The sequence below is a fragment of the Hyaena hyaena genome, unplaced genomic scaffold (assembly GCF_003009895.1).
Source record: "Hyaena hyaena isolate Hyena2069 unplaced genomic scaffold, ASM300989v1 scaffold_761, whole genome shotgun sequence".
Lineage (NCBI taxonomy): Eukaryota > Metazoa > Chordata > Mammalia > Carnivora > Hyaenidae > Hyaena > Hyaena hyaena.
In genome coordinates this window covers 537,912-563,915 of record NW_024081393.1, presented here as the reverse complement: position 1 = coordinate 563,915, position 26,004 = coordinate 537,912, and the positions used below count along the sequence as shown (strand labels likewise).

At 37.7% G+C, this 26,004-nt stretch overlaps 1 protein-coding gene across 7 annotated transcripts in view; it reads left to right on the top strand.

The window, feature by feature from the left end:
- The window catches only part of CACNA2D1 (calcium voltage-gated channel auxiliary subunit alpha2delta 1), a 482,620-nt gene that overhangs the window by 98,607 nt on the left and 358,009 nt on the right, over positions 1-26,004 (top strand). For all 7 annotated transcript variants that reach the window (XM_039218422.1, XM_039218421.1, XM_039218419.1 and 4 more), the window contains exon 3: positions 7,726-7,842. In XM_039218422.1, coding sequence (XP_039074353.1) covers positions 7,726-7,842 — 117 coding nt within the window. The remainder of the gene's footprint in view (positions 1-7,725; positions 7,843-26,004) is intronic.

The following is a 26,004-nucleotide window of genomic DNA, read 5'->3' as shown; positions in this document are numbered from 1 at the left end:
TTTCTCCCTTATTAATACATATTTCCTTCCAAGTGTGGCCATAATTCCGTCTTTTTGACTATTTTTAAGGCATGTGATTTTTCTTTACTCTGAATTCTGACAGCACAATTTTCTCTGCCTCTTAGGTGGAATACTAATAACCTTCATATCAATCATTATCTTGTTTTTTATGTATTTACTCTGTTTTTAGGATGTAATGATCATTTAGGTGCTATATTTGTGCCATCAGTAGAGAGGGAATACTGGCTATGTGCAGACAGTGTACTGTGTGCTGGGGTGTACCAATGAGCAAAGTAGGCAAAAATCTCTGTCCTCTCGAAATTTACATTCCGGTTAAAGCAAATATGAAATATATAACGAATGTGATACTTAATAAATTATGACTGTTAATGATATTTGCGTTTACTTAAAAGTAACTGAATAGACACTAGGTGTTGTATGTAAGTGATGAATCACCTACATGAATTGTACTCCTGAAACTAATATTGCACTGTATGGTAATTGATTAGAATTTAAATAACAATTAAAAAAAAAGGGTAGCCAAATAGAAATCTCAAGCCATAAAAAAGTTCAAAGAGGGTATACTCTCTCATAAAGTTAGCTTATAGGGGAAAGACAACAAAAGGCTATAATTTAAAGTGATTTTTACTAATTGTGTTAAACACAATTGACAGTGTACTAAAAAGTATTAACGGGTGAGACGTTGAAAAACTTGACATTTGTTTATGAGATTGCATCATTTACTATTTTAATTAAAGAGTAGGTAGGGAGTATTTGAAGAGATCAGGAGTTAATTAGTAAATATTGCATATTGTTTTATGGCAACATTCATACAGAGGAAGGTAGGGTTTCTGAAATTTTTTTTGTTGTTGGCAAAAGATAGTCGAACAATTCAGACCTAATGTCACTGGTTACTCTTTACCTTAGATGAAGGACTCTTCACATACCTGAACATCTCTTTCTGTTGGCCTGCTTCTGTGATGATGTAACTTATGATAAATAAAAAGAAAGACTTTATTATACTTGTAAATCATTGGAAAATTTCTTAAGGTAAGGGAACTTTGATCTTTGAAAGTGACCACGAAAGAACATTGTATCATCCTTTTGTGCTAATCCATCTTTTTGAAACAAGACATTCTCAGTTGCTAGGGAACAAGTAGTTTAAAAGCCTCCAGAACACTTAATAAAGAAGAAAAAAACATAGAACCAAACCATCCCACATGGCAAAATTCAAGTAAAAGTAAGTGAAATTGATTTTGTGAGTATCCAAAGCACTCGAAGTGACAAGGCATCTCTTTCCCTACCTGCATTAGTGTTAAAGATGACTGAATTTACTCCCCTCAGCAGTAAAGACAGTGAAATTAGGATGTTTGTGGGAGTCATGTCACATTTTCTTTCAATCCTTATTATTGCGAGGTAGGATCATATTTATTCATCCAATTCGTGTATATTTTTGGACCGTGTGTGCACCTCTAGTTTGATATTTTTAGCTTTTCTCCCTAGAATTTCTTCTCAGAATCCCACGTTATTGTGAAGGTCATCGTAGGAGTCCTGAGACAATTTCGTTATTTTTGTAAAGTGAAACAGAAATGATCCATTTCTCACAATAGAATGAATGAAATGAATGAAATGAATCTAATGAGTAATGAAATGAAGGTACAAAGTAGTAATTAATAATGTTAATCACAACCTTCAAACCGTGGGGTCTTTCTTAACATTTCTATTTTGTGACAGAGTGACAGGGAGTTTAGTCTAGAATTACTATCCAGAGGCCGATTATTATTGTTACCTCTCAGCCGGGGCTCTTCACAGCTAATTCATTGTTTTAGTTTTCTATGATTAGTGTGACAAATTCCCCAAAATTTATTGGCTCAAGCACAAATTTATTATTTTACAACCTGTAGGTCAGAAGTCCTTCCCTTGGCTCGTGGCCCCTTTCCTCCACCTTCAAGGTGGCAGCACTGGAACAATTTCTTCTCATGCTGTGATCTCTCTGGTTTTCTCTGTAGTCACATCTTCCTCTTCATTTTCAAGGAGCCTATTGATTTTATTGGACCCACCAGAATAATCCAGGATAATCTTTCTTTTTTAATTTAATTCATTTATGTAATTTTTAATTTTTATATTTTATTTTAGAGACAAAGTGTGCGTGGGGGAGAGGGGTAGAGGGAGAGAGAGAAGGGGCATCAGAAAGAATCTTAGGCGAGCTCTACACTCAGCATAGAGCTGGATGTGGGGCTAGATCCCATCACCCTGGGATCGTGACCTGAGCCAGAATCAGGAGTCAGACACTCAACTGATTGAGCCATTATCATCTGCAAACATAATTCCCCTTTTCCACGTAACAGCGCATATTCACATATATATGTGGAGACGTTTGGGGGGCCGGTATTCCACGTACCATGGCTGTCGCTTGTGTGACTCAGTGGTATGTGCCCACTGCTTTCCTTCCACTCATCTTTTCACTTCTGCTGCTTCTGCCTCTGATCCCCCTAACTGTTGTCCTGTGGTGAGAGAATCCGACCGGTTCAACGTGTTGTCATTGTTTGCACAAATCTTTTCTACCTTTTTCCTTGCAGGTCATTGAGTCCAAAGTTAGCAGCTTCTAGATCTGATATGTCCCAATACAAGGAGTCAGGGGCCAAAGGCAAGGTCATACCTTAGAATACTGCTACCCATTTGTCAGGAAGCACTTAGGACTCTTCTTTCCTTAGGGACTGTCACAGGAAAGCTTTTCTCAGAAAGATGGCTATGGGCATGGCAGCAGTCTGGATTGTTTATTCCAGACAAGTTCCATGGGAGGAGAGTACATTTGTAAGTACTGAGGGAAGGGGTTGTCAAAATTATACATACTGAGATTTAATACACAAGAGTTGCTGTTTCCTTTTAGGTAACTTTTTCATGATCTGCCATTCCCTCTCCAAGGGGAAAGACATTCAGTCCTACCATTTCGAAGTTTCTGTTCTACTTGCCTTCCCATGATCTCTAATGTTTTTGGCTTTGCTTCTTGGCACCAGGGCACAAGGGGAAACCTGTGACAAGATGTGCAATATGTTTGTTGTTTTCTCTTCTCTTGTTATAGATATTGAATGTGGTTGCTACTAAGAACTTGGCCCGTCTCCTCAGCCTACATAGGGCCCTCGAGTCGGCAAGGGGGGATGGGGGTGGGGGTCGACACCATCATTCTTCAGCTGGAACTTTGCTTCCCAGTGTCCATCCCTCAGTTTCTGCATTGGGAGTCCCTTGACTCTGCCCTGAGGCCGTCTCCTAGTAGATAGATTAATTCTTAGCTACTTTTCTTATTCATCCCAACAGCCTTTCCTATTTCTCCACATCCTCCTGAAGCCAAGGGACATCTCTGGCAGAGAGCAGCGCTGCACACTCACTTTGCCTAAACATGCCACATTAGCGTTTTCCTTTCCACTGCTTTGAACGGTGGTTTGCTCCTTCACGATGTGAAATTGGGGACCCGAACTGCCTCCGTTGTGATACTCCTAAGCTCAAATTTCAGTATTCTCACTAACACAGTGGTTAATTAAATGTACTCTTTAGGTTTCTCAAGGTGAATAAATGATGTGTGTGAAACACCTCAGAGTGCTATTGAGTAAAAGTGATTGCTAATATCATCTTCTAGGTCATCCCAAACCTGGAAGACTACCTCTCTTTCAGTAAGCATCTCTGGGATATCTGTGTTATTGCAAGGCATAATAGTAACTGTTATGATTTCTGAAACATTTATTTAGGTGTGTTTAGTAAGCAGTTATATCAATGAGTGGTATCACTTTTTGGATATGACATTTAAGGTTGTTTTTATTTTTTTAAAGTTTATCTGAGAGAGAGTGAGCGAGCGAGAGAGCGAGAGCGCAAGCACAAGCCAGGGTAAGGGTAGAGAGATAGGGAGAGAGAGAATCCTAAGTTGGCTCCACCATGGGAGCCTAAAGTGGGACTCGAACCCATGAACCATGAAATTATGACCTGAGCCAAAATAAGAGTTAGTGCTTAACCTTCTGAGCCATCTAGGCACCGTGAGGTTATCTTTTTTTTTTTTTTTTAAATGTTTATTTATTTCTAGGAGACAGAGAGAGAGACAGCGTGAGCAGGGGAGGGTCAGAGAGGGAGTCACAGACTGAAATAGGCTCCAGGCTCTGAGCTGGCAGTCAGCACAGAGCCTGATGCGGGGCTCGAACCCACGAACCGTGAGATCATGACCTAAGCGAAAGTCGGACGCTTAACCAACTAAGCCACCCAGGCACCCCACCGTGAGGTTATCTTTAAATGTACTGTCCTTCTGGAGATTATCTTGGAACTATGGATTTGGAGCAAAAAGACTTAGAAGTTTCCAGTGAAAAAAAGGAAGACGAAACCATATTCTATGTTGTCTACAAATGTAATAGTGAATGGTCATTAAACCCAGTTAATTAAGATTGTGTGAAAGTAAGAATGTAGAGGCAGTACATTTTTCTGTTAAAATCTGTGGCAAGGCTGGAAGTGAGAGAGTTTGAACTACAGAAAAATTAAAGCATATTAGTTTATCAGTCAGGAGGGAAAGCATCCTGTCTAGGATTTTCTTCATATGGTGTATTTTTTTCTAGTAGAAGAAATGGAAGCCAGTGTCACACAGCATATGAGGAATTGACATATGATTTGAACAGACCTCTTTTGGGTGTCAAAATCTCAAATTATTTACACTCTGCTTTTTTGTTTATTTATTTATTTATTTATTTTTCCTGGAAAGAGATTGGATAAAATTGTCACAGACCATTTTTTTTTAAAAAAAGAAAAAACTAGAAGGAGAAAGAGAAAAGATACTTAAGGTTTTGTTTAAAATAAAAACACGTTAGCATGCTAAATATTGTAGAAGTGGGGTTAATTTCAGTGGTGGGAAGAATTAAAAATGTATGTACTTTAAACAGTATATAATCATAAAAATCCACTGAACTCTTCTCCTCTAAAAACTTTTTACTAAACATATACCAAGAGACATTTTGAGAGTTTGCAGTACCTCTAATGAAAACAGCAAAGAATATTACATTCTTTAAAACCAGAAGCAAGAACTAGTTCTTTTGGTAGAGCAGTTATATGGCTTTAATTCATTTTTATTACCACGAAAACATTTCACATGTGGTTTTATCCATTAAAAAGTATAACAGGATATTTATATTGGGGCTATGGACTTCATCTTCTTTGACTTCATTTATTTAAAGTTTATTTGTTGGGGCGCCTGGGTGGCTCAGTTGGTTAAGTGTCTGACTTTGGCTCAGGTCATAGTCCACAGTTTGTGGGTTCGAGCCCCGCATGGGGTTCTTGTGCCGACAGCTCAGAGGCTGGAGCCTGCTTTGGATTCTGTGTCTCACTCGCTCTCTGCCCCTCCCCCACTTGTGCTCTGCCTCTGTCTCTCAAAAATAAATACATGTCAAAAAAAATTTTTTTTAAGTTTACTTGTGAGTTAGAACTGATTTTTTTCTGCTAACCTTTTAAAAATTACCACCTAGTCCATCTGAGAGAATATTCTGTATATACTTGAGAGGATCTGTGTATACTTGAACTGAATTTTTTCTTCTCGTTCATAATCATTCCATTCTATATGGAACCTATAAGGTGTCTGGCATATGTAGGCAGTGACTTAAGTGACATTATGTGTGGTACATAATATGAAGTACAGATTGTGTATTTGGAACTAATCTCTCCCAACTCTGACTTTGGTTGTACTCTCTATCGTAGGAAGAAGGTCAGACTTCATACAGAAGCAAACACGATATTTAATGGTACAAAGCACAACTGCCTTTTGCACCAATTAGCTCTATTGGTTTTACCACAAAGAACTAAATGTCCTGGATCAATTACAGCGATGTTGAGGCTTATCTGTTTGTACCCCAAATCAATTAACCTATTAAGGAGTTCATGTTCTTGGATGTCATCTTAGGCTAAAATGAAAGAGAGAGGCTTGGGTTGATGGAGTTGTTCGTGGACAACCTGGTCTTTAGACTAAGACTCAATAACCTGCCTCTCAGCGGAAAGCGTAAGCAATCTAGTAATACACAGGAATTTCAAACAAAACTAAATATGGGGGATTTATATGAGTAGATTACTGTGCCTTGAATAGTTGGGATCAAAAACCTACAAGGTCAAAATTCAAATGAGCATTAGGGGTTCTTGGGTGGCTCAGTCTGTTGTACATCTGACTCTTGATTGTGGCTTAGGTCATGATCTCATGAGTTCATGAGTTCAAGCCCTGCAGTGGGCCTCATGCTGACATGCTGACCCTGTGGACCCTGCTTGGAATTCTATCTCTCTTCCTCTTTCTCTATCCTTCCCCAGTCTCTCTCTCTCTCTCTCTCTCTCAGAATAAATAAACTTAAACCTTAAAACAAGTATTAGAAAAACCTCATAGTTTAAAAAATTTTAGGAGTTAACGTTTGATTTCAGTCTTTTAAAACTATAATTTAGAATCGCTTTTAAAAGCGAAGACTACATGTAAAACTAACGTGTTCTGTAATTAATGTTAGCATGTGCATCTGTGTCTATTTGAAACCAGTGTTTATGAGTAGCATCCGTGGTCAGCTGGGACCTGGCGATAGAACCTGTTGGTAGTAATGCAGAAAGCTGGAGTTCTGCCAGAAAAAGCAGGGTTGAACTGGCTCCTGAATGTGCCTGGATTCACTTCTCACAAGATGGTAAAAACCTGCCAGGCCCTGGCTTTCAAAGATGGTTCAGTCATGCATGTGCGACCCATCTGTTGGGCGCATAAGGGATTTCCTTCTCCCTGCTCGGCTCAGCCCCGCAGCCGCAGCCGCCAGCATGGCCGCCGTTTCTCCCCGCCCCCACCTTTCTCCAGTTCTTTCTCCCCTGCCAGGAGCTCACGGGCTTGGCACACCAGGTGCATCTTATGCCACTCTAGGGAAATCTGCCGCAGACACTGATGGGAGGCGAACTGATAGTCTGCTGCTGCCGCCTAATCTTACTTTCAGCAGAGTTGGATTCAGTGATTCAAACAAAACTGCAAGGGTTGAGTTTGCCTACATAAAATATTTGCACTAGCACAGTTTTAACCGAACTTTAATGTAGACCTCAGTGATCTTCAACTCCTCCGTGTAATAAAGTTGTGTTACCTGGATAAACCTTAGCATGGGCTTCATGCTGTCTCTCAGTGTTCCTCTCCTTCCTTTCCTCTCTCTCCCTCTCTCTCCCTCTCTCTCCCTCTCTCTCCCTCTCTCTCCCTCTCACCCTCTCACTGCATGAGTTTCAGCTGCATACAATTTGATCTCAATGGTTGTAGCTAGGGATAACAGTGGGGAGAATTCTTCGAAACCTGGTTTTAACTCCTTCTTCCTACCTTTGTGTGCTGCATACAGGCTCCGCGTTTGATCTCTCATGCTTCTTTTCCACTGTTTTGCAGCAAGGCCTTTAAAAAAACAATCCTGTTGGCAGTTAATACCAGGTTTGAATTAGGGGACAAAGAATTTCAAGTCACAAAATTGCATACACGGATTACTGCGGTACAGGGTCTTCTACTGCCTGTTAATGTGACGTGCGATTTTGGTGAGCTGGTGGACTAGCACAAATTTTTATTTACATACATACCTTTGACACATTCAAACTCCAAAAAGATCAAAACGAAGAAAAGAGTGCGTCTTTCTAACCGATTGTTATAGTTTAAAATACTTTCTATTGTGAACTTAAGAACCACATATGCAGTTATTATTATTATCTTTTCTCTTTGGGCAGATTTATCAGAAGTATCAAGATTTGTATACTGTGGAACCAAATAATGCACGGCAGCTGGTGGAAATTGCAGCCAGGGATATTGAGAAACTTCTAAGCAACAGATCTAAAGCCCTGGTGGTGAGTTGAAATTGGCTCTGCTCATTTTATCATTTTCCATTACTTGTTTATTTTTCATACTTTATTTTCTTCAGTATGCTTTCTTTACCTTGGGAACGATGGTATCACAGTTTCATTGTGAACCTTATTTCTAATTATTAGTTTATTTTTTATTTTAGAGGATTCTTTTACATAGGAACAGTATTTTAATTGGTACAGACATCTGTTTCTACATGTGTAAGTTGTGATGCATAATAATACTGTTGAAGTCTGTTATACAGCATAAAATCCACAGATATTTCCATCACCCATAAAGCTGCCTTTGTAGTATTTTCCTTTGTGATCACCGGCCCCCCCACCCCCCACCAGAGGTGGCCAATATACTAGATATTTGATTACTCATTTCTTTCTCTTTAAAAATAGATGTGCCTCACATAAATCTGTTGGGGGAAAAAGATGATTGTTCATTTGCTTGTTTTCCAACTTTATTAAAATCACACTGTGCTGTATGTAGTTATCAGCAACTTGCTTTCTTCCTTCAACATTATGTTTGTGTGATTTATCTGGGTGTACGCATGTAGGTTTCATTCGCTCTTATTCACATTTAAATAGTATTTTATGAGCAGATATCTCAGTTTGTTCATTTATTCTCTGTTGGTAAATTATTATTTGAATTATCTCCAGATGAGTGCTACTGTGAATAGTGCTGCTAAATTTTCTTAAACAAGTCTCCGGGTACCTGCATGTGGGGATGTCTGTAGGGTGTGATATGCATGACAGTAAAGTTAATAGACTGTAGGGTACTTGTAAAGTCAGCTTTACAAAAGTATGAAAATTGTTTTTCCAAAATAGTTGTATCAGTTTAGACCCCCGCTAGCTATATACAAATCTCCTTTGATGCATTCTGGGTAATAAGTGGTGATGTCACACTTCTTTTTATTTATAAGATTGTTTTTAAAGTTTATTCATTTATTTTGAGAGAGAGAAAGCAAAAGTGGGGAAGCAGTAGAGGGAATCTAAAACAGGCTCTGCATCCTCAGAGCAGAGCCTGATGCGGGGCTTGAACTCATGAAACTGTGAGATTGTGACCTGACCAAAGCCAAGAGTTGGATGCTCAATCAACTGAATAACTCAGATGCCCCAGATTTCTTAATTCTAGACAATCAAATGGGTGTAAAAAGTACCTTTTCTTCTTATTAATGCGGCAGACATCTAGTTTTATATTCATTCACCATTTCTGTTTCTTCAGCAAAATATCTGTTCATATCTTTTGTACATTTTAATTCTTTATATTATTATGTGTAGGTTATGTATTCTTGATGGTAATTCATTTAAGTTATAGATAGCGCAAATACCTTTAAAAAATTTTTTTTATGTTTGTTTTTTTTGGGAGGAGAGAGAGACAGACTGTGCGAGTTGGGGAGGAGCAGAGACAGAGGGAAACAGAATCCAAAGCAGACTCCAGGCTCTGAACTGTCCGCACAGAGCCTGATGCAGGGCTCACACTTATGAGCTGTGAGATCATGACCTGAACCCAAGTCGGATGCTTAATTGACTGAGCCACTCAGACACCCCAGATATCTTTTTGTGATTTGCTTGTGACTTATCTTTTCATTGTCCTTATGGTGTATATTTTGAAAAATGAGTTCTTAATTTCATTGTGATCTAGGTCATCTTTTAAAAAGTTATTAGTATTTTAGGGCATATGTTTTAAGAAATCCTTCCCTATACTGAGATTATAAACATTTGTGGTATATGCCATTCTAAAAAGTTCTTACAGACTTTTTTATTCCACCAAACTCCAACTAATGTCAGTATATAATGTTAGGTTGCATGTTAAATTAAATGCTTTTCTAACCAATTTTCCTAGGGCCATTTGTTAGTTTGCATTACCCCAATGTGATCCAGTCAACAAGCTAGATATCTGGTAAGCCAGTCCCTCACCATATTCTTCTTCAGAAAGATCTTGAGTATTCTGGAACCTTCACATTTAATCGAAGTTTTAGATTCATCCTGTTATTATCCAAGAAAATCTTTATTGGGATTCTGATTGATATTGTATTGACTCAGTTGGGAAGATTGATATCATTATGATATATTGTCTTTTTATTTATAAATGCCATTCTTTCCATTGAGCACATTCTTATTCCATTCAATAAAGTTGTAAAATTTCTTTGTGAAGTTCCTGTACATCTTCTGTTAGCTATAATGCTTGAGTTTATGTTTAGCTTCTCTTACACTATAAATCACAACACCATTACAAGTATTAGTCCCAGGACAACTCTGAATTTCCTGTTTAGTTATCACTCACAGTTAAGATCTTTAGTTTACGTTATTTTATATATATCTTGGCACTCAGAAATTTTGCCTGCTTTTTTGGCACTTGTAAATCTTTATGTGTCTTAAAATGCCCAGGATCTTGTTGTAATATCACAGGAGAGTTCTTTGGAATATTTGAAATGCCATGTTGCCAGAAGTTGAAACATTTAATTTTTAAGAAATATATAAGTGAGTTATCCATGGGAAAATAAGCTTTCATTACTTGAACATTCAAAGTGTTTTTATCTTCAATTTTGGATATGTGAATACCATTTTTAAGCATCATTTATACATGTAAATTGTGTTTTCAGTAAAAGTTTAATAAAAATACGATATGTACTGTTTACTTGTGATGAGCATTTACACTATGACAGCTGAAAATGATCCCAATTATATTGATTTTTATCAGCTTACATTTTTCCTCCAAATGTAAAAAACAGATCATCTGGACATCAAAGTCTCATGAAAAAAGGTCATCGAATGAAATAGGATGTATCTTGCCTTAATTGGATTAAAACGGAACCCACTGAGACTTTCTTATGTCATTTAGAATCGAAGCTCTAGTCACCTGGTACATGACTTGAGTCCTGTGGGGGATCGGTGACTATCCTCAGTGCTTGAAAGACAGAATCTAGAAATCAAAATGGCTAATTAAATGTGGGATTAGTTAGATTTTATGTCAGAGAGAAAGAGTCATGTTTGTTTTCAAACTAAATTCTTTGTTTAACTTTCTGGATTTCACAACAACAGAAAGCACATTATAGCAAAGGGAAATGTTTTGAGGCCAATTGAAAAACAGGTGCTGCATTGTACTGTAAGTGAATGCAAGGTGGCATTATTAATTAACTGCTATTTTTGTTCTAGGCTTATAGTCAGGGAGCTTTCTTGACTCAAAGAGCTTTAATTTATATGGGTGGGTTGCCAATATAATTCCACATGTAAATATGCTGGAAAAATAATGAATGTACAAATGCGAAGGAGATGATAAAATTTAATACCAGTTAGACTTTATGAATGTTTACTAAGTAGCATTATCTAATTATTTCTCATAATAATACTAAGCTCTAGACATCATTATTAGTCTCATTTTTCAATGAGCACATAGGGTCTTTGAGAAATCATCTAACTTGCTCAAGGAAATTTAGTAACTAGTATTTGCTGGTGCTTCTTAAGTTTTAATGGGCATTTACTTCACCTGTGGCTCTTGTTAAAATGTACATGTTTATTCAGGAGATCTGGCCAGACATACTACGTTTCTAATGAGCTCCCAGGTGATGCTAATGTGTCTGGTACAAGAACTATACTTTGAGTTAGCAAGAATATGAGAGCATTTAAATTTATGTGTGTCTGACTTCAAGATCTGCATTCTTACCTACTACATAAATATATCTTTTGGTCTGAAAAAAGTGTATAATCATAAAGAAGAAATGAAGGATAGGGAGTATGCTGTAAATCACAGTTCGTTCAGATTAAGAATTGGATGTTTACTTGGTAGAATGTTCTGGAAGGCTATGAATTTTTCTTCTAGTGACTCCTAGATCAATTTTCCATGTTTAGAAAATAACACAGTATTGAAAACATTTTCTTTTTTCTTTGTGAAAAAAATTTAAACCTTTTTTCTTTATTATAATGTTTTATTTATTCTTGAGAGAGAGAGAGAGAGAGAGAGCATGAGCAGAGGAGGGTCAGAGAGAGAGCAAGACACACAATCTGAAGACAGACTCCAGGCTCTGAGCTGTCAGCACAGAGCCCGACATGGGGCTCGAACCCACGAACCATGAGATCATGACCTCAGTCGAAGTCGGACGCTTAACCGACTGAGCCACCCAGGCGCCCTCAACCATTATTCTTAAGTATCAAGATTAGCAACATAAGATATCTTTGAGAATATGTTATAAAAGTAAAATACATGAAAAAGAAGTAAATTGAACTAGTTGTTTTCTCAAATATCTACTGAAGAAATTGTGTAACAGCTTAAAGTTGATAATTTGGTATTTATTTTTAGGAAATGAATACCTTGAGTCCATCTTTCCTCCTTCCTTCCTGCCTTCCTCTATTTATTTATTTTAGTGGAATGATTAATTTTCAATATCTGATACATTTGTTGTGCATGCATGTACACAAATTTTATGTTTTTGAACACTACATTTTAAATTCTGCTACAAACTGTTGATTTAAAACTAAATTGCAACTTATTCTAAAACTAAATTGAAACTTATTCCTTTTCGTTTACCTTGCGTTTGTTTATGTTTTGACTCTCCTTCTACCAATATCTTTTTCTCAGTTTCAGCATTGATTTTGACTTTTTATTCACACTCATTTTATGCTATGGTCATTTTATCTGTTCCACCAACCAACCTCAGAGCCAAAAGAGAAAGCAATATAAGAATTTTTAGTTGCTTTGGCCCTAAAACTCTCTCTTTTATAGCAAAACGGAGTTTTGGATTTAAAGAGTTGGGTTTTTTTTGGTTTTGTTTGGTCTTTGTGACTATATAGAAACATGTGTCTGATGATTGATATTCATGAGGCTCTTACAGAAATCCTATGAAGTAGGCATGTTAAACATCTACTTATTCTTATTTTGTAAATGGGGAAAATCACACATGATGAGTGTTCTTGTTCAAGGCTTTTATAGATAACATGAGGTGGTGGTGGAATTCAGGTTGAGGATATCTGTCTACAGTTTTTTTCCCCCTCTAAACTCACACTGGTTATGTAAACCATTTTATTTCCAAGATTATCTACCTAATGACTGTTTTTCTGACATTTGTTACATCTATGTCTCAGAAAATGGCTTAGTGTGATGATGATCTTACTAACATTATTTGATTATTCTTAAACAGTCTCCAATCAAAGAATGTTTTTACAAGCAACACCCACCCTCTCCTACTCCCCCCCCCAAAAAAGACCCCAAACAACAATAAATCATTTAACATTGATATCAGCATTTATTTCAGCCTGATCTAGGCTGAAAAATCTGTGTCTCCACATGAATAGTTCATGGGAGAAAGCTCTTCAGCAAAATGATCCAACCTCCAGTGGTGTCTTCTGAAATGTGGAGGTGAATGAAATTAGTGGTGTCATGGTTCACCAATCTGCCCAGGCCAAGGACATCCACTGAATCATTGCAGGTTTCCAGATATTTTGCTCTAAGAAAATAGGATCAAGGTTATAATAATTGAATACTGTAGTGACACTTTTCCAATTAGGGTGTATCTTGTCTCCCTCTGGTGTCCTGGTAACTTTAATTAAAACTGCTTCCAATTTATTTTAAAGCTTTAAATACTGTAATATGCCCAGCTGTTTTTTCAACCTTGATATTGAGTTTAAGATTAGATAATGAAAAGGAAAAATGCAGTTGTTTTCAGTGACTATTAAAGTAGGGTCTTTTTTTCTGGAAGGATGAGATCCTTGTTGTTTGACCACGCTGTTCCTTTTCATTTCTTTGAACCTATTATCCTGTCTCTTTCACGTTTGTCAGAAATGCCTCTAGGGTTTACTAAAAATGCTGATTCTTGGCCTTTACCTCAAGAGAGTTAACTTGGAAGTACAGGAAGAAATCTCAGAAAAATTAGTCCAAAGAAATGGTAAAGAGATTCAGGAAGAAATGTGAAATGTTTCAGAGACTCAAAGAACAATAAAACATGTATTGTATTTGGGTATTAGGAGTTATTAGTTTGTCAGAACAGATACATTAAAATGTATAGGAACAGAATAAAGAAAACAGTTCAAAAAAGTGATTAGGAAGGGAGAGATTGTCAAGAAATTGCATTTTCATGAAATTTGGTAAGACAGTGAAAGAGAAACATGGAGTACTATTAAAGACTTTGTGTTTCTTTTCTATTTGTTTTTGAGAATGGAGGACATAAACACATGCTTATAGACAGAAGGGAAGGAATCTATGACATTTCAAAAGAAGAAAAAAATCTGAATGTTGAAAGTTGATTCCAGAAAAGCAGGCACAGAGAACATCAGAGTCATGCAGTTTATCTTTGAAAAGATACTGGTATTTTTCACTTGAAACCAAAGGGATATTAAATATGAATAGAGACTTCGCAGATAGAGAAAATCTGAAAGTCATACTGCATGACTACTTCACTCAGTAAAGTAGAAATTAATATTTTATGCTACGAACGAAGGGGCTATGGAAGTCTTAAGGACCATACTAAAGATTCGGGCATTATAGTAAGGAAAAATGCAGAGAGTCTGCTGTGGGTAAGTGAAATGGCTGATAAATAAAACCTAGGGCCTTCCTAACACTGAGAAAGAACAGAAGGTATAAAATACCTTCATATTCTAAAAATGAGCTCCTAAGCTGCATATGAGTTTGAAAGATCTCTCCGAAGTTTGTGTGTGTGTGTGTGTGTGTGTTTGTGTGTGTGTGTGTGTGTGGATCATTAGTCCAAAAATCTATCTTGAGGTTATAAATTTATCTAGATTGAGGAGAACAAGAGAAATTACTTTGGAAAAAGTATGACATGTGCTGTTTCTGTGTTGCCAGTAGAAAAGTGTGCTTACTCTTTAGTGTTAGTATAAATGTCTTGGAGAGGAATACTCGGACTGCTTATATATATATCCCTTTGAACCTGAGTGGTAAAGGCACGGGGTAGTCTGCTATTTGTCTTGCAAAGTTGAGATTACTTGTATTTATTTGGATTTGATACATGACTCTGGATGCTAATAATGAAATGCTGAGGCTCGACACACCAGCCTGGTGGCTAAGCAGTGAGATGTGTCTTCATTAGTCAGAAGCTTACACACATACACACCCACCCACCCACCATAGCAGAGGTGGGCCTTATGGGACTGAGCTGGTCTGTGACTCCATCCAGTAGGGCTTCCTGCCAGAGCCAAAGCCAGTTTAGCAGGAAAAGGGTATATGTACATTCTCGGATAGGCTGAGGGCTAGGGGTGTAAATGGCAGACAGAAGTGTGGCCTTGTAGCTGTATGAACTCCATTGCTTTAGACAAGGGCCTTTCATTGCCAGCTTCTCATGGTGCTGTTGCTAAAATCGGCACCTGTGAGCTGGTAAGCGGGGGTCCAGATGGGATCAGGAGGAATAGCTCAGAAAGTGGAAATAGAAATCTCCCACACTTCTTAACCTGAAAGTTTCTCACCATGAACCAGTACCAAGCTAGTACTGGGATTATAAATTCATTTCATTTCATTTCCATTTCATTTCATTTCATTTCATTTCATTTCATTTCTTAATTTATAACTGGTCCCTTTTATTTTTTTAATTTATTTATTTAAATTCAAGTTAGTTGGTTAAATTCAAGTATCATTGGTTTTAGGAGTAGAACCCAGTGATCCATGATGTTCATATAACACGCAGTGCTTATCCCAACATGTACCCTCCTTTTTTTTTTTTTTTTTAAAGTTTGCTTATTTTATGAGATAGAGCGAGCAGGAGAGGGGCAGAGAGAGAGATCCCAAGCAGGCTCTGTACTATCAGCACACAACCTGAGATGGGCCTTGATCTCACACACCACAAGATCATGACCTGAGCTGAAATGAAGAGTACAACGCTTAACCAGCTGAGCTACCCAGGTGCCCCACAACAAGTGCCCTCCTTATTGTTCATCACCCATTTAGCCCATCCCCTACCCGCCTCCTCTCCAGCAAGCCTCAATTTGTTCTCTGTCTTTAAGAGTCTCTTATGTTTTGCTTCATTCTCTGATTTTATCTTATTTTTTTCTTCCCTTCCCTTAGGTTCATCTGTTGTGTTTCTTAAATTCCACATGAGTGAAACCATATGATATTTGTCTTTCTTGGACTGACTTATTTTGCTTAGCGTAATAATTCACTCTAGTTCCATCCATGATGTTGCAAATGGCAATACTTCATTCTTTTTGATTGCTGAGTAGTATTCCATTATATATAAGCACACACACACAAATATGTTTTAAGTTAAACTTAGATTTTTAATTATTATTTAAAAATTTTTTTAGTGTTCATTCCTGAGAGGGAGAGATACAGAGCATGAGCAGGGGAGGGGCAGAGCTAGAGAGGGACACAGGATCTGAAGCAGACTCCAGGCTCCAAACTGTCAGCACAGAGCTGGAACTCAGGAGCCTTGAGATCATGTCCTGAGCTGAAGTCAAACGCCTAACTGACTAAGCCACCCATGTGCCCCTTAGACTTTTAATAATTAATCTTGATTAGATATGTTACTTGAGTAGCTGAGATTGGTTGCAGGTATCAAAGTTGTATATCCAATGCTGACTGGAAAAGTTATGGAATCTGTAAGGCTTAAAATTATGTTCAAACATGATTAGTAGACAAGCCAACTAATGGGTGATTTAAATAGATTGCAGGTTTACTTTCTATCATATAACAAGAAACCTGGATGTAGGTAGCTCAGATTTCCAGATGTCCCATTCTTTTCTTTCTGTGTCCATCTCTCTTGGTGGACATCTTTCTTGTCCATTTCCCCTGGTTGCAAGAGGGAATAAGAAGTGTGGTACCCTTAATCCAGCCAGCTGGTATCTACATTAAAACCTTCTCAAGATTTAGCATGTGTTTTAGGGAAAACTATCGAGACAACATTCATTTTGTTTTTTATTTTTTCCCCATTTTATTTAACAAGAGAGGGCGTGTGAGCTGGGGAGAGGGGCAGAGGGTGAGAGAGAAAGAGGGTCAGTGTGGAGCCTGACCCGGAGGTTTATCCCACTACCCTAGGATCATAACCTGAGCCAAAATCAAAAGTTGGATGCTCAACTGATTGAGCCACCCAGGCTCCCCAAGAAAATCCATTTTAAATAAGAAGAGGAAAGAGAAGAAAACGTTGATTTTATGTATGTATGTAGAGTCCTACTCCTTCAATAGAATGATTATATGCACAATCAAATCAGCTTTCTCTAACAAGGGTTGGCACAATAAGAGAGGTAGTATATGAAACAACTGTCAAATCCATCTCGTGTTGAAGATTGGCAGAATATATTCTGTAAACATCAAGGTTGCTTAAGAAGTAGTCAACAGTAGTTGAAATATTTGAGGTCATGAATTGCAATATATAGTTAGGGTCTCGTAATGGTCAAGAATTATGGCTTCAAGAGAATAGACATTTTCATGTGGATAAAGTGTAAATTTATAGGGAACATCGGAGAACCAAATTGTGGTAAATAATGGATATTCAAAACATTGAAAATTGTAGTTATAACAAGGTTGAGGCATGAGAGAGTGAGCAGGTTACTTAGATTGAAAAGTGTGAAAATGTTTAGAGTTTTAATAGTGATGAACAAATTGATAATTAGCACTTACTGATTGTCTGCTCTGGTCTATTCTGAACACTTTGGTAAGCACTTCCCATATATTTCTAACACAATTCATATTCTGCAGAACTGGTATAATTGTTTTCACTTTATAGATGATAAATTGAAAGTTCAGATAATTTAAAAAGTTTGTTCTGGGGCGCCTGGACGGCTCAGTTGGTTACATAGATGACTTTGGCTCAATTCATGATCTTATGGTTCCTGAGTTTGATACCCCTGGCAAGCTATGTGCTGACAACTCAGATCCTGGATCCTGCTTTGGGTTCTTTGTCTCCCTCTCTTTGTGGTTATCCAGCTTGTACATGCGCTCGCGCTCTCTCTCTCTCTCTCTCTCTCTCTCTCTCTCTCGTTCTCTCTCTCTCAAAAATAAATAAATAAACTTAAAAAATTGTTTAATTGTACACAGCTGGAACATAATTCAAACCCCCTTAAGTATATCTACAGAATTCTTGACATTTCCTGTGTGCCTCTTATTATTTTAAAAACTTACAACATTAACTCCTTTTACCTTCATAGTGCATCACCTGAACTCAGAAAAATTAATAGTCTTGGGGTACCTGGCTGGCTCAGTTAAGCATCTGAACTCTTGATCTCAGCTCAGCTCTTGATCTGAAGGTCGTGAGTTCAAGCCCTGCATTGGGCTCTGTGCTGGGTGTGAAGCCTACTTAAAAATAAGTAAGTAAGTAAGTAAGTAATGGTCTTGCCCAAGTCTTCCGTAGAGTGAGATGGGCTTGAGTTCTTGTTTCTAGGTTATATTGCTTTCAGGTCTATGTATGTGCCTCACCTCTGTGACATCTCAATAATCCTAGCCAGAATATACTAATGTGTCATTTTTCCAGTCAGCTTAGGTCTCTCTGTAAAGGTGACGTTATACCTTTAATGGGGTCTCATGGTACCTTTAGATTTAATGACAGTAAAGTCGGCATCTTCATCTATTTTTCTTTTCTTTGCCCTGTAGCATCTAACACATACCTAGAGCATAATTTATTTCCTAAATAAAATACAGACATTTTTAACCTACAGAATGTCTTTCCAGTTAATGTATTTTCAATAGAATGACTCTTGAATTTTGAAATCCAATTTTCACAGGGTGGACAGATTTCTCAGAAAGATATTTCTATTTCTTGGTTCCTTTTTTGCTGATGCCTATCAGACAGCTGTTTATATTTATGGCCTCCAAACTCAATATTTTAAAAATAATGTGATATCTGGGAAGAGTCTTGATTTACATTCCAAATGCAATTAGTAGCACATCAGAATCCTGTGTAGATGGTTTGAAGAGCAGGCCAGGTGCCAACCAAGGAGGGGGGCGTGTTTTCTGTTGGCACTGACGGGCCAAGGAGGGCTGATCGTCTGTTAACAGTCTTATTTTTCTTTTCATCAGGAAGGGGTGTGTCTAGCGCTTGTAACTCTAGGAGTTTCTTACAGTTTTCAGTGCACTTTGGCATTTGATAAGTGCATGTTGTACTGTTTTAGGTTTTAAAACGTTGGTTGGGGGCATGGATTGATACAAATACATTATGTATTATTTTCATTCAGCATAGTAAATGACAATCAGAATTTTCACTCCCCATCACAGATTTTTCTGAAGTAAGTTACCTGCTTCAATGGGTGATGCCTGTATTTCTTAACCAACTGAGCCACCTAGGCGCCCCTTGTGATGCCTGTTATTTCTTGACGCCATTTTTTTAAATGTGCCGAATGGAAATGTCTAGCTCTGCCTCCGCAGTTCGTCTCTCAGGTTACACGCGTTAGGAGCATCTTTATGGATTTTTAGATCTAATATAATTACAATGATAGGAATTTGAGGCCAAACAGAAGGGGTGGGAAACACTAAGTGCTGTGTTTCGGAACTCTTAAATTATGCTAGGAGCGAAACAGATCCATACACATGTAACTGTGCTGCTCTTCTGTACCACACTCAGTGTTTTAATTTTTACTGTATGCTGTTCTGATTAATTTATTATTTAAAGGTTAGCGGTGAAGTGTTTTGAATCAACACCTTCTGTCGTAAATTGATCAGTGTTAGAGAGTGTTTTTTCCTCTCCCCTTTTTAATGAAGTAGTGTCTGCACTAAGTGACTGTCTAAACGGAGACAGTTTTGAAGAAAAAGATAGTTGCCAAATACACCTTTAAGATATAGAGCAAAATGGTATATAGTACACCTAATTCTTTAGTGGAAAGTGTTCAAAAAGAAGGTTTTTGACAACAGTGATAGTCTCCTTGCAGCAAAAGAAATGTCTTTGGAAAAGTGATTTTCGTAGTCTTAGTTGACTTAATTCCATAGGATCTGAAAGTAATATTTAAAGTACCAGTAAGAGGGGAACCTGGGTGTCTCAGTTGGCTAAGCGTCTGACTTCGGCTCAGGTTGTGATCTCATGGTTCTTGAGTTTGAGCCCCACATCAGACTCTGCTGTCATCGCAGAGCCTGCTTCAGATCCTCTGCTCTTTCCCGCTCTCTCTCTCAAAAATGAAAACGTATCAGTAAGAATCTTACTCTGCCCACAATTTGACCAGAGTAATATATACTCTAATCACATAGCACTTGAAAAAAATCAGTGTGAAAGGGAATGTTGGGTTTGTTGACTGCATCTATGAAATGAGAATATGATGCAAGAAGTGACTAGCAAAGCTCGTATGGGTAGAAAAGACTACGTAATTTGTGTGCTCAGTGCAAAATGAAAATGCGCGGTCCTGATTAAAAAGTGATTAAGAGTTTTAATATGGCAGCAGTAGAGTGTTAAACCAGATGTGGGGGCCACCTGGGCAAAGGGCCCTATCTGACTGCACAGGTGGCACACTCATGAGGCTGGCCAGCCCTTGACCACAGCTGATTCATTCGTGGCAGAACTGAGACTGGACGTTGGGTTCATCCAGTGCTGTTCCTATGATGATAGTCATCGATCTTTACCTGGTGACTTGGGAGTTTATGAAACCTATGGCGATTGTTAAAAAGATAATCTCAAAGTGAGGCAAAAAAAAAAAAAGAAAGAAAAAGAAAAACATTTTTCTTTCTACTTTTGTTTTACAAAATTGTAAGCTTGTCCCAGGAGCAGGATAGCGATGCTCTGATTTAAATGTGTTAGTATAGTGTTTTGTGTAAAAACACAGAGAAAACGGGCTCATCCAAGGCCACCCTCTGATTCACAGAATCTGTAGCTGGAACTTGTTGCATGTCATCCATTTGAATAGAATCTGAGGAAGTAGTGTTTAGTGAAACACTGTTAGAGCCATGTGTAGAATTGAACTTTGGGGTGGGAGGGTCATCTGATTCCTAAAGTTCTTACCTTTGTGTTTCTCAATCCAGTAATGTTTTCTTTCGGTTTTTACCCATTCTTCCCTTATTATCCTATCACAAATTATATAAACTCTACAATCTTCTTCACTGAATTCATTTTCTAGCTTTTACCAACATGGAGGTAGAAGCCCTTTATGAGAGAGGCAGTGGTATTCCAACTTTTTTTAAAAATCTATTCTCCATAATCTTTCAGAGTTTATAAAATCAAGAACTACATTTGCAAAGATGAGCTCTCTGTACCTTCCCTAAAATACCCTGACACAATTTACCATTAGAATGATGGAAAGCTCCGTTAATTTAATGAAAGTATCATGGAACTATAAATCTTGAAGGAATTTTGGGAATTAATTTTTCTGGCCTTTTCCTTTCTCCTTTCAGGGATGTGAATGTCTAAATCACCAAAGTTAAGGGAGGGTACTGTTTTATTTCTCAGATATTTTTGGTGATGAAACTTCCACAGTTGTAATATTCTATTATTGCCTCTTTGCTTGATTTTCAAGAAATTATTTCTAACGTCCCCATCTTTGTCTAATTTAAAACTATTTTGTTTTCTGTTCTCTGTGTACATTAAATTTCACTTGGCATTCTCCTTACAAGAATATCTCATTTTGTGTTTGTGTGTGTATGTTGGGGGTGTTGAGGATGGTAAGAACCATCAACTCATAGCTTAGTGTTCTTAGCAACTAGCAGTGATTCCCAGTTGCTGAGTAGTCCTTATTGCCAGGCATTATGTTTCATTTGTTACATGTCAACAAATTTAAGCTCCTGAACATCCTTATATGGCAGATGTATTATTGTGTCTGAAGATCAGAGGTGTTACTGATCAACACCAATGCCATCTAAATCAGAGTACCAAGTGGAAGTGGTTTTAAACCCAGGTATCACTGACTCTTTAAGACCTATGCTTTTATTTATTTATATATTTTAATTTCTAGAACAAGAAAGAGCATGAGTGAGGAAGGGATAGAGGGAGAGGGTGGGGGTGGGGGCCGGGGAGAGAGAGTGAGTGGGTGTGTGTGTGTGTGTGGGTGTGTGTGAGAGAGAGAGAGAGAGAGAGAGAGAGAGAGAATGAGAGAGAGAATGGATGATGGATGTCTTAAGTAGGCTCCATGCTCAAAAGCGCAGCCTGACATGGTGTTTGATACTTGACCTGAACTGAACTTGGGATCCTGACCTGAACTGAATCAAGAGACACTCAACTGACTGAGCTACCCAGGTACCTCAAAGTCTATGCTTTTTCATATGCTAAGCTTTATAACCTAAGGAGCCCTGAATTCTTTTTTTCCATATATATATATATATATATAGGAAAAAGCACACATATATATATGTGCTTCCCTATATGTGTGTGTGTGTGTGTTTTCTATTTTTCATTTTGTCCTGTATTCTGGAAATTATCAAATATTGGTTCTTGGAGCACCTGGGTGGCTCAGTTGGTAGATGATATGTATGTTAGATGATACTGATTTGTTTTAAATTTATGTTGATAAATATACAAGTATATCCTTGTTCTAAATAATTCAAACAATATAAAAATAGTGAGATGAAAACAAATATTCTCTTAAGAGTCTGCTGGAGAAAACTACTCTTTTTACAGTTTGGTGATTATCCATTAAGGCCGTTTTGTGTGTGTGTGTGTGTGGGTGTCCATGCATGTGCACATGCATGCGTGTTATTTACCAGTATATCATTGAGAAGTTTATGTCACTGGATACTAATGTATATGATAATTTTAATAGCTTTGTAGTATTTTATTATATGAACATATTGTTTATTTATTCAGTCTCCTACTTAGAGACACTGTTTCTATAATTTTGATATAGACAATACTGTTCACAGCATATCTTTACATATGGAAAACATTTTTACTTTAATTTTATTAGAATTAAGTCATATACATGGGATGATTGAGTCAAAAACATGGGGCATTTCCATTTTTCTATTAAGGAAATAGAACTCTTTAACCTTTCATTAATTCCTTCTTTTTTTTTTTTTTTTTTTTTTTGCNATTAATTCCTTTTTTTTTTTTTTTTTTTTTTTTTTGCATTTGTTTTTAAGCCACAAGGGCTTCTGATAAAGTCAGGTGGGAGTCTCCAGGTTGCTGTTGGCCCAGTGTAATAAGTTAAATATGGTTCCTTAGTCAGGACTTAGTTTTAAATGATAGATATAGTTTTAATTATTATAATCATGTCAAAAAACTCATACTGTTCTCTGCAGATTAGTTCCTTTGTTGTTGGCAACATCATCAGTACAAAATTAACAGGCTAGCTGGGGCAAACATCTGTCTTCCAGATTTATTAAAAAAACCCAATTCAGTATAAGAGTTTCAGTTACTGATTACACAAACGAGCTCACATGCTCTGTGTTGCGAGCATGATGTGAGCCACAGGCAGCGTCTACATGCCGCACTGTGCGTGAGCAATCCCGCTGCCGGCCGACTTTGAATTCTAGGGCACCTGACACCATCGAGGCCCAGTTAAGAGTGAAAACCAAGTTGTGTCTTGACAGCCAAGGCGTTAGTTACAAAGCACTGTCTACTCCTCCTGTGACTAATTTATTCACTTACTCCCAGGACTCATTATTCCCCAATTGCAGCTGTCCCTGTAAATGTCGGACTCTTGTTGCCTGACAATCGAGTCACTTCTGATTGTACTGTCTTCTCTCAGAAATCCTAGTCACCTGACTCAAAAGTCCAATAAGAATAATAACTCATTTTCTACAAGAGAGTTTACGGAGAATTTATTGCCTTATACTTTACTGCCCATGCCATTTTTTCTTCTGCACAACGACATAATGTAACCTCTTAAAAAAGAAGAGAATTAAATAAATCACCTAGTATGATATTTATGTGCTCAGAATACCTCTTTATCACGTGGAGGCTCGATAGCCAGTTTTGCTGGCAATTAATCATAATGAGTTTGACTCTTGCAGAAATGTCCGTTTTCATTAAATGACTTCACACACATCAACTTTCCCCTTTTGAATGGGCTATTTTTTTTAATTAGGACATCAAAATACATTAATACAGTATATAATTTCTCATGCCTTTATTTAGTAACTATATTTTGATTCACTATATCCATTAGGAAGAAATTAACCCCCACAATTTCTCAGTAGAGAGTAAAGACATATTTAAGTTCAAATATTGTAATGTTTTAAAAATAACAAATACCTTTGTAATACATTAAGTAAGATAACGGTAATAATAATAACTTTTAAGTACTTACTATATACTAGGACCTGTGCTAAGAACTTCCCCTTGCATTTACTTATTTAATCTTTACAACATAGTTAGACACTTGGTGTTAATATCTTTATTTTAAGGACATATTTTGCCCAAGGATTTGAAACCAGACTCATTTAATTCCCAAGCTTTATAGCAGCTGCTCTCTTCATTCTGTCTTGACTTACTCTGTGTTAGATCCTCTGCTGAATATTTTACACATACTATTCCATTTAACTTTCTTTTCTTTTTCTTCCTCTCTTCCTCCTCCTTTTCCTACTCTTGTTTTCCTCTTCCTTCTCTTCTTCTTCTTCTTCTTCTTCTTCTTCTTCTTCTTCTTCTTCTTCTTCTTCTTCGTATTATTAGTATTATTATAGAATATGATGAGCTGAGGAAATATAGAACTGGAAAATTTGAAGTATCTTCAGAGATCATGTAGTTCTAGATCTGCATTTTTCTTTCAGAATAAGATTATTATGTTTTCTTTTATATAAGATGTGCTGTACAAAATAAGTGGTAATGGTCACTTATTTTTAATTTTAATGACAGTGTGTGTCGGAGAGAAGGACTAAATGAGAAGAAAGAAGGAATGGAGGGAATAAGAGAGGATCTAGCTTTACCGTTACTGCAAGGCATTTAGTACTTTCAGGAAATTGTGTGGTGGGGACAGAGATTGCAGATTCCTAAATTGCTTTACTCATCTCAGTGTAATTAACTTGGGCATATATGTGAAAATGAGCCATTGTAGAGTATCCGCAAGCCACATACTGTCCTGGGACTTCTACGCCCATGAATGAATATGTTCTAGAAGTGGTTTAGGGAAACTCCGTCCAGATATTACAGCATACATAGTTGTGATAAATGATAAAAAATGATTAGAATTGTTTTTATTTCTAAACTTGTGCTTAAATATCGTGCGGATAGTTACTCTCATTATAACTATTGAAACCAACTTTAATATAGATTGATAGATAGATAATAAATAAATTTTACCAGCTCCTAAAGCATTGGTGGCTTGTAAGCAGAGATGCAGAGCTAAGTGGGTCACTTGCAGTTCTAAATGTGAGGTATGCTTAGTCACCAGCAGTTACTCACAGATAGTGAGAAATTAGATGTGAGGGAGATCTGGCTCCAACATTTGTACTCCGCTGATCGCCGGGGTTGATCTGGCTCGTCTGGTTGGCTACGTGGTATGCCCTTCCTCCCTCACCGTTTCACATGTGCCCCGCCCAAAGCTGCATGATTGGCCAAAGAGGATGACTTTCCAAGGAAGAAGGTTTGACCTTTAATGAGGGATACCCAAGTAGTTATGCTCCCCTGCTAGAAACTATAAACTTTTAAGTTCTGTTTTTTGGAAAAGTTACGATGGGCAAGCTTCAGGGACTCATCCAAATGAGGCACTGCATATGGCAGTATGCCCTTAAAATACAGGGAGAGAGAGGGAGAAAAGCAGGGCATGGTATATAATTAAAGGACAAGACCTCTTGGGGGCTCCTGGAGAGAGAGAGAAAGAGAGAGAGAGAGATAGTGAGTGAGTGAGTGCGCTCGAGTGAGCAGGGCATGGTATATAATTAAAGGACAAGACCTCTTGGGGGCTCCTGGAGAGAGAGAGAAAGAGAGAGAGAGAGAGAGCGCGAGTGATCAGGGCATGGTATATAATTAAAGGACAAGACCTCTTGGGGGCTCCTGGAGAGAGAGAGAAAGAGAGAGAGAGAGAGAGCGCGAGCGAACAGGGCATGGTATATAATTAAAGGACAAGACTTCTTGGGGGAGCCTGGGTAGGTCAGTCGGTTAAGTATTCAGCTCTTGATTTCAGCTCAGGTCGTGATCTCACTGTTAGTGTGTTCGAGCCCCACATTGGTCTGCCCTGAGCATGGAGCCTGTTTGGGATTCTCTCTCTCTCTCTCTCTCTCTCTCCCTCTCTCTCTCTCTCTCTCTCTCTCTCTTTCTCTCCCTCTCCCCCTCCCCTGCTTGTGTGTGCACTGTCTCTCCCAAAATAAATAAACATAAAAAAAAAAAAAAAGACAAGACCTCTTACTCCATTAAAGAGAGAAAGCGAGGCATCCTA